This window comes from Lagopus leucura, unplaced genomic scaffold, assembly GCF_019238085.1.
Source record: "Lagopus leucura isolate 7727_CA_CO unplaced genomic scaffold, USGS_WTPT01 Super-Scaffold_100002, whole genome shotgun sequence".
In the NCBI taxonomy this organism is placed as follows: Eukaryota; Metazoa; Chordata; class Aves; order Galliformes; family Phasianidae; genus Lagopus; species Lagopus leucura.
This window is the reverse complement of record NW_024962263.1, coordinates 65,076,459-65,088,988: the sequence shown is the minus strand read 5'-3', so window position 1 is coordinate 65,088,988 and position 12,530 is coordinate 65,076,459. Positions and strand designations below refer to the sequence as shown.

General features: G+C 41.3%; 2 protein-coding genes across 2 annotated transcripts in view; one reads left to right on the top strand and one right to left on the bottom strand.

Moving 5' to 3' along the window:
* RBIS (ribosomal biogenesis factor) overlaps positions 1 to 296 on the top strand; it is a 2,952-nt gene extending 2,656 nt beyond the window's left edge. Inside the window, exon 3 of the mRNA XM_042869015.1 lies at positions 137 to 296. Within this exon, the coding sequence (XP_042724949.1) occupies positions 137 to 205 (69 nt within the window). The 3' untranslated portion in view covers positions 206 to 296. The remainder of the gene's footprint in view (positions 1 to 136) is intronic.
* E2F5 (E2F transcription factor 5) lies at positions 254 to 12,179 on the bottom strand. Its single transcript, XM_042869014.1, has 9 exons — positions 12,036 to 12,179; positions 8,954 to 9,063; positions 8,153 to 8,314; positions 6,848 to 6,891; positions 5,595 to 5,659; positions 3,707 to 3,968; positions 2,795 to 2,995; positions 2,300 to 2,344; positions 254 to 972 (listed from the first exon to the last, which is right to left on the bottom strand). Exons 1-9 carry the CDS (start codon positions 12,162 to 12,164, stop codon positions 863 to 865), a joined length of 1,128 nt encoding a protein of 375 aa, XP_042724948.1. The 5' UTR covers positions 12,165 to 12,179; the 3' UTR covers positions 254 to 862.
* Positions 12,180 to 12,530: the final 351 nt, after the last annotated feature.

The following is a 12,530-nucleotide window of genomic DNA, read 5'->3' as shown; positions in this document are numbered from 1 at the left end:
TTTGTCATTCACTTGCAGCATAAATCATTTGTCATTCACTTGCAGCATAAATCATTGGCTGTATTTTATTTTTTTCCTTCCCCAAACATAAAACTGAATTGATCTGTATTTTAAACTGAAACTTTTCTTTTATAAGGTTACTACACCTTCAGAAGAGGAACCAGCGAATGTGGATGCTGCCACAAGCCTGTTATCACAGCTGTAATGCATAATGGATGATGAAGAGATTCCAAGAATTGAAGGTTACACAGGCTTTCTTTGTAAAATTTTATTAAAAAAATCTTGTTAATATACAAGTATTGGCACACTTTAATACAAACTACAAACAGACCTTTCCTATCATCTAGGAAAGTGGAATGTCAGAAGTCAGTGTGAGAAACTTAAAGTGCTAAAACAGAAGGCACTTCACAAAATTGGTTCACTGAAACAATTAAGCATAACTCAAGTTGATATCCTTCACTTCAGCTTGGCAGTGGAAGTTTCAAATTTGATGGGAACATTATAAAATATTGACAGCTTCTCGGCAGTAAAGCTTCAAAGAAAATGCTGGTAACTATGAGAAAAGCCTAATCATTTTGGAAGGCTATTAAAGCATTTTTGCTTTCCTTAGAAAAGAAAAATCCAAAATCATTGGATTACACAAAGGACACTCAGGTGAAAAATGTGCCAAGATTCTGATAAAAAAGCCCTTTTTTCTGGTGGTTAAATTCGTTTTGTGAAGTAGTTAAAGGAAGCAAAAGGAAATATACTCCCAGAGTCAGTGAACTAAGAAGTTATACATTCATTGTTCAAATACTTAGGTTATGAAGAAGTCTAGAATGTTATCGTTAGAGGTAGATAAGTAGTCTGGTTGACACAATATCTAATAATTTAGTATCTGCACATCAAAGAGATCACAGACTCCTTCATTATCATCCAGGTTAAAGTTGTAGTCATCTCCGGGAGTAGGAGAGAGTCGTAAGAGAGGAAAAACTGTAAAGCAGGAATAGTTTAGTTTAAGTTAAAACACTTTTGGAATATCAGTCCTGTCTCATAATCCAGTATGTTCATCATCACCAGTGCCAGGGTCAGTCTTAAGTAAAATATTGCCTTGATAATCTCACAAACATGCTAGGACACATACTGTGACTATCCGTATTGCCTTCAAACTAAGGCAATAGGTGACATGTCTACACCTTTGTCCTTAGTATCTTACATAAATTTGCTGGGGGTGGAGTGAAAGCTGTGAAGTACGGACCTACTCTCTCCTTTTGCAGCAAAGGAACTCCTAAGCAGCTTTTGAAAATTTGTCAAAAAGCCACTACTTATATTTATCTCCTTCCTGTGACAATATTGTATGTATTAGTCTTCAGATATTTAATGTGGATAAAGAAATTAATATTATCTCTATTGTACAGAAGAAAAACGGAAGCTGTCAGCTTCTCTGCACTGCATTTCATGCATGGACTTGAAGCCCTTTTTGGGTAATGCAGGAGGAGAAGCCTCAGCCCTCATGCTGTACCTCAGGAAGACTAATGCAGAAGAGTTGGGCATGTTGTAGCTGTTCTAAAATTGGAGAGTATTTCCGTTTTATCCACATATTTTATTGTCACGTTCATACAACTCCAGCTTCCCTGTTAGATCTTGTAGCTGCATGTTTCTTTCTAGATAAGCCCCAAGTCTGCCTGCTTGAAAAGCAGATATTAACACAAGGTGTTCACAGAACAGCACAGTTAAATGGGAAAAGGACTAAGGCAGCTGGGTTCAGTGAGATACAGCAGGGGGTCATAAAGTGTATGGAACCACTGTAGCTCAGTTCTGCATACATATGGCCAAGGAGATGCAAGACCAGAAAAGGGTTGTATTCATTCTGCCAGTGTAAGAGACCTGGCCAAGTATCAATCTGTATGCAGGCATGTAAATATGCTCTGAAATATCTGCTCAAAGCTCATGGAAGAGGCCTGAGGCAGAACAGAATTAAACAAGATATATATACATATATTTTTTTTTTAAGGCAGGCACTCGAGTCATCAACCTGTTCTTTATTTATTTTCAAATTAAGTACTGTTCAGTTACTCATGCATGTAAGTTCTTGCTGGATTAAGGCTTCATATTTTGACTGTTAAATAGAAGCGTTGCAGGGAACAGATAGGGATGCAAAGATGAGAATGACAAAGATAGAAGAGGCAGTACAGGGGAAAGAAGTAGTATCATACTGGCTCTTGATATGAGATTTCAGACACCTACCAAGAGTGCTGTTCATATAAAAACCATGCTGCTACTTTTTTAATATCTGCAAGTAAGGATGCTAAATACTTACCATCAGAGGACATAAGTTCGTCAATAATATCCCCACCAATATTTCCTGTGAAAACAGGAGCATGTGTTTATTGCAGTTAACAGATTCCCTGCGTAACAACACTGAACTGTAAGGTACAGTACGGCTCACATGCACATGCTAGGAGCTGTGGAGACAGCGTGCTGCATAAATATATAAAATAAATTCCTGTTTTTATCCCTCAGTTTTTCCTGATAAATTTCTCATGCTTTCCTCAAGCTGTACAGTCAATCTCTTATAACCCTAAAGCCATGTGCAATGAGTAGCTTATTTGATAGCAGAGAAAGGTATTTTGCTCAAAATGAGCTTGCTACCCAGAACTGGCTCTGTGGCTTCAGTGGGAGATAAACAAATGCCTGTCATTTTCTCTGTGGGAAAAGCCTTAATCCTTCCCTCCTTGTAACTCATTGGTAGCTTGGCAAAAAGAATGGCTCAGGAAACAACAAAAATACTGAATAGCAACTGTTTTCTTCCTACCTGTGGGCTCTTCCATCTTTCCTATGTCAAATGAGTTTGGCTTGAGGATACAGTTAACGTCCAAAGGGAGCAAAGCCTGATAGTCATTGGAGCTCGCTGTAGCTTGGGCGACATCTCCTGAAAGGCTGGGGTACAACACTGAGTCTGGAAGGCTAGAGTAAGGAGTTGCTGGAGTTGTACTGTTCTGCTGCAGACTGCTTTCTACAAAGACAGAAAAGCACATTATAAAATCTATTACTGTAAAAAGGAATGTAAAAGACCTGCACCTGGCTTTCTCTTTTGAGGACAACACGGCTAATGTCTGGGTTGAGGTAAGAAGAATCTCTTCCCCATTCCAAATTCACAAACTCAATTTTATCAGGATCCCTCAGAAACATAGACTGTAACGGTGATGACATTTTCTTAAATATTTCCATATTATCCTACAATTATGATTTAAAAAAATACCAGATATTCAGGCAGTCTCTCATTGTGGCTATGTGGAAGAAAGTGACCTTGTGGCACAAAAGCTGGGACTGGTGCCTGTAGTATCTCCTTCACAAAAAGGTGTATGTTCAAATCATATACTCCATTTACAATTGGCAATTTTAAAATTGACAATTTAATTCCACCCTGCATTTTGGAGAAACATCTCAGATTAACAAACAGGATCACATGCAAAACCTGTTCGGTGTAAGATGATAAGCTACAAGGGGAAAATCTGTTTCATCAATCAGGGTGAAATCAATCAGAGCACAGAAGAGGAAGAACCTCTTGAAAGCCATTAGTAAGCCCCTTGGGATAGTTTCTTAACAGACACCTGCCATGTTATGCAAATTGTTGATATGCCTTTCTTCTATCTATCACCATTTCTCTTTCTTCCCCCTAAGCCTTTCTCCACCTATCTTAGTTGGAAAAATAATTCAGACCCACCTGACTGTGTGTCCACTGTTGTTTCTGGCAACTGTTGTTCCTGGTTAAGGCCATGTTCTGGTGGGTTTTCAGGAGCTGGAGTAGGTTTAAGGGGAGTCACTGGAGCTGCAGGCTGAGATGGGGTTTGTGCAAGGTCGTCAGGTGGAGGAACTGGAAACACCATGGGCTTGGAGGAATTTGATTCTCTGTTTATAAGCAGTACATGGATAGGTCCTGAACTACTTTTAAGATTGATCTGGTATTTCTTCTGTCCATTCTGGCCCTGTAGAGATGGTGTATTAAGAAAGTTAAAATGCCCACAGAATTCGGAACTGTACCAAAAATAGTGATTGCATAGACTTATTTCTCATAGTAACCAATGAAGATGCTTAAACAGAATTCTCAATGTACTTTTTACCTCCCAGAAGATACAGTACTCTTCTAATTAAAATGCTAGGAAGAAATTTTGATTGTCAGACTTATCAAATCATATTCAGACAGGAAACAAATATTTAAAACAAATATAAGTGATCTAATAGGAAACAGATAATAATTCTGTTATGCATTTATCTGACCAGAACAGCTACACAAGACACAAACATACAACACTTTGAAGGGCTTAACTAAGTTCCGAATTCAAGTTACACAAAACCTACAGTAGGGCTACATCTTATCAGTAACAAAACAGATAAAAGATTTGTATACTTTTACATTTCTTCCTCTTAAATGGAGCTTCAGAACCATCTTAGTTGGGACCAACCATGCCACAATAATTAAGTTTTCAGTCAGACCAAGTGAACACAGAATCATTGAGTCAGTAGAAACAATTTCTTAGCTGATTTGCTAGGCATTCTTTTTGCTTGGCTAATTCATCAAACAGGTTTTCAGCAACTATGTTCCAGAAAAAAAAATGAGGATGAGGAAAGTGGAAAAGGAGCCTGAGGGGGGGGGAACCAAAGTAAATGAATCCCATTTGAAGTTGCTGATGGAATACTAAATCACCTGCTTTTGTCCTCAACAAAAAGTCAAAAAAGCTGCATCACAACTGCTTTCACCACACAGGGAACCATACCATTGCCTGAACTGTTTTCAGCACGGATGAACAAACCAGTATCACTGGACCAGCTTCATGGTCCTAGCTTTGGATGCTCTTCTGATATCAGATTGTGCTTAGCCTCGTTAAAAATAGCTTCTGAAACTTCTCCTGTGAGTTTCACCACTCTAAAAGCATTGTGTCTGTCCTGCTTCATGCAACACTCTCTCCCAACTACGTAAGGTATCAACCCTATTTAAAACAGAGCAATGCATTTAAAAAAAAAAAAAAAAAGATTAAAGATTGACAGAGTTAAGTAATATGGCCTCTTCCTCTAATCCTGCCAAGTCTAACAAACCTTTCAGTTATAAAGAAGTCTGCAGTGTGTTTCTCTATTCAGTATATTACTATGTGACTAAACATGAACAGCATCTAAACCACATCTGCAAATAAATCTAAAAGGCATTTTCATAGAAGTTCTGATTTAGCAATACAATAATGTTTGAAATTTGACACATAAAAGTTACTGCTATTAAGTTCTCAAGGGAATTCAAGACATTATGCCTAAACTGCAAGGCTGCAAACTTTAAGATTTAGGGAGAAGAGAGGACAAAGAAACCAACTATTATATCTTGTTTCCAATATAAGACAAGTTGTCATTAGTTTCTCATTTGTATACATAGACTTAGGTGTGCTGAAAAACAAACAAACAAACAACACTTTTTCCCACTCAATTCCTCCATCCTCAACTAAGACTAGCTTAATATTTTTCCTTCCTCTCTCATCACAGCCTGAGATAAATCCTCAGCTACAGTCTACCTCTTCTTTTCCACTGTCCCCCTACAGCACTCAGGTAAACAAGGAACCAGTACATACCATTTCGGGTATAGGTACTTCTAACTGTGTACCACAAGGTGCTTGAATTGCTAGAAGTGTGTCTCCTGGTTAAATAGCAATTTTTAAGAAAGTGTTAACTGTGCGTATTTTTCTTACATCTTGCATGATATCCACTCAAATAAGAATAATTCTCTAAAGCTACTCAAAGTACTGCATAATTCCAGCACAAATACACTTAGGATGGGATTTGCATAGTCCCTATAAGATCCAAAACCCAATATTTAACTAGCTTCCTTCTCAGCAAAAGGATCTCTCATACAGCTTGCTTAATTGCTTTGAGAACAGGTGACACAGGAAGGTGAAAAAACATTTCAGATGTTGTCTTCAATGTCAGCATTTTCAAATACCTGAATTTAGAGCTTCTGCAGCACATCCAACTAAGATGCAACAGGTGGCCATAACACTCACCTGTAGCTTTACTACGCGCATCGCAAATTATTAAAGTTAGGACACATCAATTTGCCTTCATCCATAACTTGGAATGATGCTTTTTTTCCCCTGCCATTTGAGATATATTTTACACCAAGTACAATGCGATTGGTATCTTAAACACCTCCTACATATTTTGTAACAACTAATTCTTCTCGGCAACAGCTTGTTTTGTAAAATTCCACAGCAGTTTCTAATGTTACATTTTTATTCATAATGAAACCCAACCTTCCTTGCGGCGAACAGGCTGAACAACAATACTCCCTTGAGTAACTTGGGATCCAGAAAGGATCAATGTCAAGGGAAATAATTTCTGCCAGCAATTCTTGGCAATTTGTTCAAACTTCCTGTACAGAAGGAACCTTTCTTGTTCAGTAGCAATGTCCCATCTTTAACTTCAGCCGGCTCCATGTAACATCACAAGGAATTCCTTCTGACTCAAGCTGTCATCTGAAAACTTAAAGAAATCTAAACATGGCTGGCCTTCAGATGAGACCTGCAAGCCCTGTCCCTGGTTCTGTCAGGGTCAGAGACAAACTCCTGCAAAGTGTGCACAGAGAAAAAGACATCCAAAACCAGCACTCTCAAGCAGCTGAACTTCCATTCCATACAGTGTGTGACTATAACTACACTAGAACCTGGGGGACATGAACAGTGGATGTATCTGTTTACTTCTGACCACTGTTGAATATTTATTCTAAACACAAAATACTTGCAGGGAAAGGCAGGTTGGTTAGCAAGTTGAGTTTCAAGAAGATCAGGAAATCCCTTATTTCATGAGATACAGCATAGGAGCAACTCACCATTGAAACAGTTACAGATATCTTCATGGGTGACATATGAAAATGTAATTTATGTCAAGGAACATCTTTCTTAAAGCAACGTGAAACTGGTATTTGATGCCTTAAAAAGAAGTTTGTCCAAACTAAGCCCAACCTTACTGCTGCTACTCAAACGTGTAATCAAGGCTTGATTTATGATGCTAAAAATGACTATTTTTAAAATAACACAGTTCTGTACTATTAGAAAAATATATCTATATATGTGAAGAAAATACCAAAAGAGAAGGAGCTGAATAGCTTGAATGAGAAGAAATTCTTTTCAAACAGAAAACATGTAAAATCTTGTTTTTAAGAACACCATTTACCTCATTAACTTCACATTATATAATTCAACAGTGTATCAGGATTTCCCCCCCCAAAAACACACAAAAAGACTGCTAGAGGGGACTTGAGAGTTCATCTTCAGACCCATTCCACTGCCTCAAGGTAGGATCAATTATTAAGACATTCCAGACAGTTGTTTGCCTCTCCTGTTCTGGAAAACATCCAGTGATGGATATTCCAACATCTACCCTGGGGGATTAATTCCACTGCTAACTCTCCCATGGCACGTTTCTCTTCATACCTTGCTTAAATCTCCTTTACTACAAAATTTTATAGGTATAGTTTCTATGGAGCAATTGAAAGTAATATTAAGTACTTACCATTGGTACTATCAATAAGAAGGGCATTTTCCTGCTCTAAGTTTCAGATGTGTCTGTTTTGCACAGTATCTTGCAAGACAGATGAACACATTACAATACACAATACGGCTGGATCTTTCTGCTTATGGGGTATTTACACACAGGATATTTTTCCTGTTCTGAATCTAACAAGCTTCAGATCTTTGTCAACTCAACTCAATTTATCTTTGGCTTTAGCTTTAACTTTTCAAGAGAGAAAAGTAAAAGACTGGGAGGATAGGAGGGAGATTCATGTAAAATACAGCTAAGAAGGTGTAAATCCAAGTGCCTAACGGCAGTACAATCAATTTAAAACCAGATATCAGGATTATACCATGGACTTAAAAATTACTGCAATACATAAACATGCTAGATTATTTTCAGGTTACCATTTGTACAATCACAGAGCTTAAAAATACATGCAAACATCATTTGTACTCTTATTGAACCAAAACCTGGAGAGAGAGAGAAAAAAAAATATTCTTCCTTAGCCTTTGCTTCTGGATGAAATGGATGGATTACAGCATGTTTCACCCTTTACCTATGCTTTAATTGCTGTTTTAATTCTTGTTCCAAGATGCACACTGTTTCTTGAAAAGGATATTGGTGGTTTGTAGAATCATCCATAACATTCTTGATGCTTTGCTGTAGCCACAGTTTCTGCTGATCCAATTCTTTTTCTTTTAGCTCTAGGTCTTCAATTTCAGCTTCAAGATACCTCAGCCTGTCCACGACTTCTTTTGTATTGCAGCCAGCACCTACTCCTCTTAAAAAAAGTATAAAGATTCATGAAACCACAAGAAGTGAAAATCTAAAAGAACACTTCCTAAGTATACCATCAATTATTTGAAAAATCTTCTAAATTTCATTATGAAGCAAATTTACTCTCCCAGCAGCATTTTATGGGAAAAATGAGCATTTTAAAAATCAGATCAGATTGAGACTTTCTCTCTACCTAACCTTATATTCTTTCAGAATGTAGCTTTTCTATATTAGAGATGGTTCACAGCTCTCTTCCCCTTCCTGCTCTCTTAACACTTTAGTTATCCTTTCATAGTCAGTGACCAGAGAAAATAATTAAGAGGGGTGTGTAGGTGGAAATATTGTTCCCCAACACCTGTCACGGATTCAGGGAGTGTGAGTGATAGGTAGAAAGTAGCAATTCAGGTTTTCTTAAAGTATCTCTCCTATAGCTTTTAAACTTGAATCTATGTATCAAGGATGCAAATTAAAGGAAAGACCAACGAGGTTCATTTGTAACTTGGATGTTATTTTGAAATGTTGCATTGCTCATTGCTGAGAGTAATATTAAGTTCATCCTACGTTAACCAGTCAGGAGAAATTGATGGAGGGAGTTTGTCTTGCTTTCAAGCACAGTAAGAAATGAAGAAATGACAAAGCTTACTTCCACTGAATGCTGTTTTTTGACTTCTTCTCTATGAGATCAATACCCTCTAAAACGTTGGTGATATCATAGATCCTTCTCTTCTGCCTTACAGCAAGGGCATCAGCAGCCTGTGGCGATAAGAGCATATCAGCAATATCAGCAACTTGGGGCAAACAACAGACATTCTAACCCATCCCCCTGAAAAGAATGCCAAATAATAATTGGCTTGAACTGTTGCCCTTCAGAAACAATTCTTTCTTCAAGAATAGGGGATTCTCAATGATAAATTCAGAAGTTTAGGATCTGCTTCAAGCGGCGTGCAAGTGTGGCCTCCTGATGGTGAGGGAAATCACATGAGGCAAGGCCAGCAAGCCCACCTTCACCAGGGAGGAGTGCTCACATTAACTGCCAGTGCTGCCATTGGTATCTGCACCACCCAACAGCACTCTTTCTACAAGGCATGAAACAGAAGGGAAGGAAGACGGCAGCACTGCAACAAAACAAGTATCTGAGGCCAACAGCATGTTGAATTTATTATCCCCTAACTGCTGGGATATGGGAGGATGGGGTAATTTCTCAAAGTAGCTGACAGAAGGAGAGCTGCAAGACTGTAAGCCAACATTGTCCTGTAAGCCATCTTGCCATGTGACGAGTGCTAGGAACCAGCCTCAATAGCACTCAGAGCTGCCAGAACACCAGCCAACGCTGGCAGCCACCACCACTTCCCTTTCTGACCCAGACCAGCTACAGTGTGTTTGTATGTGCTGTCACAACATGTCACTGACAGCAGAGCACACTGTAAGTCAGAGGAAATAGGCTGCTTGATCATTCATAATTCTGTCCGTGAGGATTCTTTTGTACCTGACACAACGCCTTCCTAGATGTGCACTTCCTGGGCACCTGATGAATACTTTGCTTTCTGCAAAGTATTTTTGTTTGTTTTTTTCAGGTCTTGGTTCAATCAGGGACAAGGAATGAGGTTTAGATCATATCAGAGACGTTTCCCTTTAAAGAAACTTCATGGAAGGGGATGACAGTGGACAACGGAAACCTTCCTTGTGATATAGAAACAGTACAATGTAGACAGGCAATCTCTTCCCCATCTTCTTTTTGATTTCCCATCAGGCAGGTGCTTCAGAGATCAGAGGCTAAGTTCTTATATAACACAGTTTTTCAGTTGGAAATTTTGTCTTTGGTGGTACTGTTTGTTTGTTCTAGTTGCTTAGGTTTTAGGACTCCACTGATTTGCATTTTCTAGAGACAAAAAAACTCCATCAGAACTTCAAATCCCAAGTCCCTTCGTGTCCCCACATTTGCAATGCTTTCTGTCTCTTGCCGTGGAATAAACTTCAGTGGCAAGCAAACAAATTTTAGGGTACTCAATGCTTTGCACTGTTGATCAGAAATACCATTTAGCCCCGAGTATGGCAGGGATGCCATTTTGCTACAAGCCAAGCCTACTTGGAATCAAGGTGGAATCCAGAGTACACTGCTGAAGAGAAAAAACACACTGTTCTGGGTGTCATTTCAGGTGGCTTTGCCTTTATTCGCTCATTGTGATCTTTCTGTATTTATCCATTCCCTGCAAATGATGGATTTCTGAACAGAGGAGCTTTCTTTCTTTCCCTTCCATCTCATCCCTTGACATTTTAAGCTTACCTCCTTAGCAACATTTACTTACACAGGGTTATTCAGGGACAGCTACACAATTATTCTGGAAGAGCTGCTTGATTTTAAAATGAGCCCTCTAGGATTTAACCTCAAGACAATCCTCACTCCCATAATTTGTCAGGCATTATAGCAGAGAAGCGGTCAGTGCTAAAACACTTCCTAAGTTCAACACACACAACTGCTGGGGCTTCCCGCACCCAGAGTGAGGAGCAGCAACCTGCATGGGATTAGCATCTGTGTCCCCTGGGGCTGCTTCACAGATGGTCAGCTATAAAGGTGCCCAGAGATCACCAAGAAATGTTCTTCCTCCATTGATAAATCACAAAGTACACTTAGAGTTTCCAAACTCTGTTTTCTTCATGATGTACTTAGTATTTTAGTACAGAAATATTACTCAGATGGTCAATATGTGTAAATACAACCGAAAAAATCTTCGATGATCGAACCATGTTTTGGAAAACACTGTTTCACACCAGGAGCTCATTTCCCTGAGCGCACCAGCAGGGTATGCATGCTGCTTTTCACTTTTCCCTACACACGTGACTCGCTTATGAGAAACGCCAGATTACAAAAAAATGTACATTTTGACTAATTGCTTATGAAAGTCCCAACGTTTTGTTCTCTTCAGTTAGGGCTTACTTAAAACAAACCGTATCCTGTCATTCAGAAACCAGTTTCCAATGCCCTGAGCAGAAGTCTTTGTCATTTCTGCAGTGCCTGTTTACCTTCCCCTGACCATACGTGCTGCCATTTCCCCTTGGTGGGAGAAGAACTCCTTCCACGCAGAGGCGAACGACAAACACCCGAACCGTAGTTCCAAGTCCGCCCACCTGAGCGCCCAGCTGGAATGTAACACCTCCGGGACCCCTCCTGGCTCACTGACAACTTTCACTTTCCGCTGTAACACTGTTAAAGAGCTCTCTCTGAACAGCACTGCGCGAAAAGTATCCGAGGGCACCTCCACTCCCAGAGCCCGCTAACAGAGCCAAGGAACGCGGTCAGCTGTCCTGAAAGGATTCAAGTAACCACGGCACCGAGCTGCTTATCCTCAGCCCGGCCAACACCGCCCTCATGCCACCTCTTCATCACCCTGCTCTCGGGCGGAGGTCTCACTGTCGCACGGCAGCGACGCCACAGGGAGCCCTGTTACCTCACACCCCGCATGGAACGGGCCGAAAACAGCCTTAAATAGGCGTCAGTTCACAGAGTCAGTAAACAGAGCAACCGCAAAGTGAAAACAAACAACCGAAGCCAGTCGGGCTGCACGGGACCACGGCTCCCTTCGCACTCGGCAGGTGACCCGGCCCCGGGGCACGGCCGCAGCCTGACAGCCGCCCGGAGCCTCCCGCCGCTCTCGGCAGCTCTGCGCGCCACCCCGGCCTCCCCACAGCCGCGGCCATGGCGGTCCCGCGCCGCCCCGCCCTCGCACCACTTTGAGGTCCAGCACGCCGTCCTTGGCCTCCTGCAGCAGCGACACGAACTTGGTGGTGAGCAGCCCCAGGCTCTTCTCGTGCCGGCTGCTGCCTCCTCCGCCCGCCGTTTCGGCCGCCGCGGCCATGCTGCCCGCCGGGCCGGCGCCAGCGGGGTCGCCCTATCGCGCCACGTGTCGCGATAGCCGCAACAGCCCGAGCTCGGAACGGAGCCGGCCCGAGGGCTGCGGCGGGAGGGGCGGTACCGCAGGAAGTGACGCCGCCGTCGTTGCCTGGACACCGGCATGGGGCGGCGGGGGCTGGGGAGCTGCACGGGAACGGTGCGGCTACGGCGTGCGGTGCCTGTTGAATGCGAGAGCAGTTGGATGACATATAAACTAGGTTCCGGTTACTTTGTCTTTAATAAGAATCCGGTTCTTTAGGCCACATCAGAAATTTGGCTCACGTCCGGTTGCGAGCGGTGCACGGTCACGCCGCCAGAGGCTGCCCGAGGC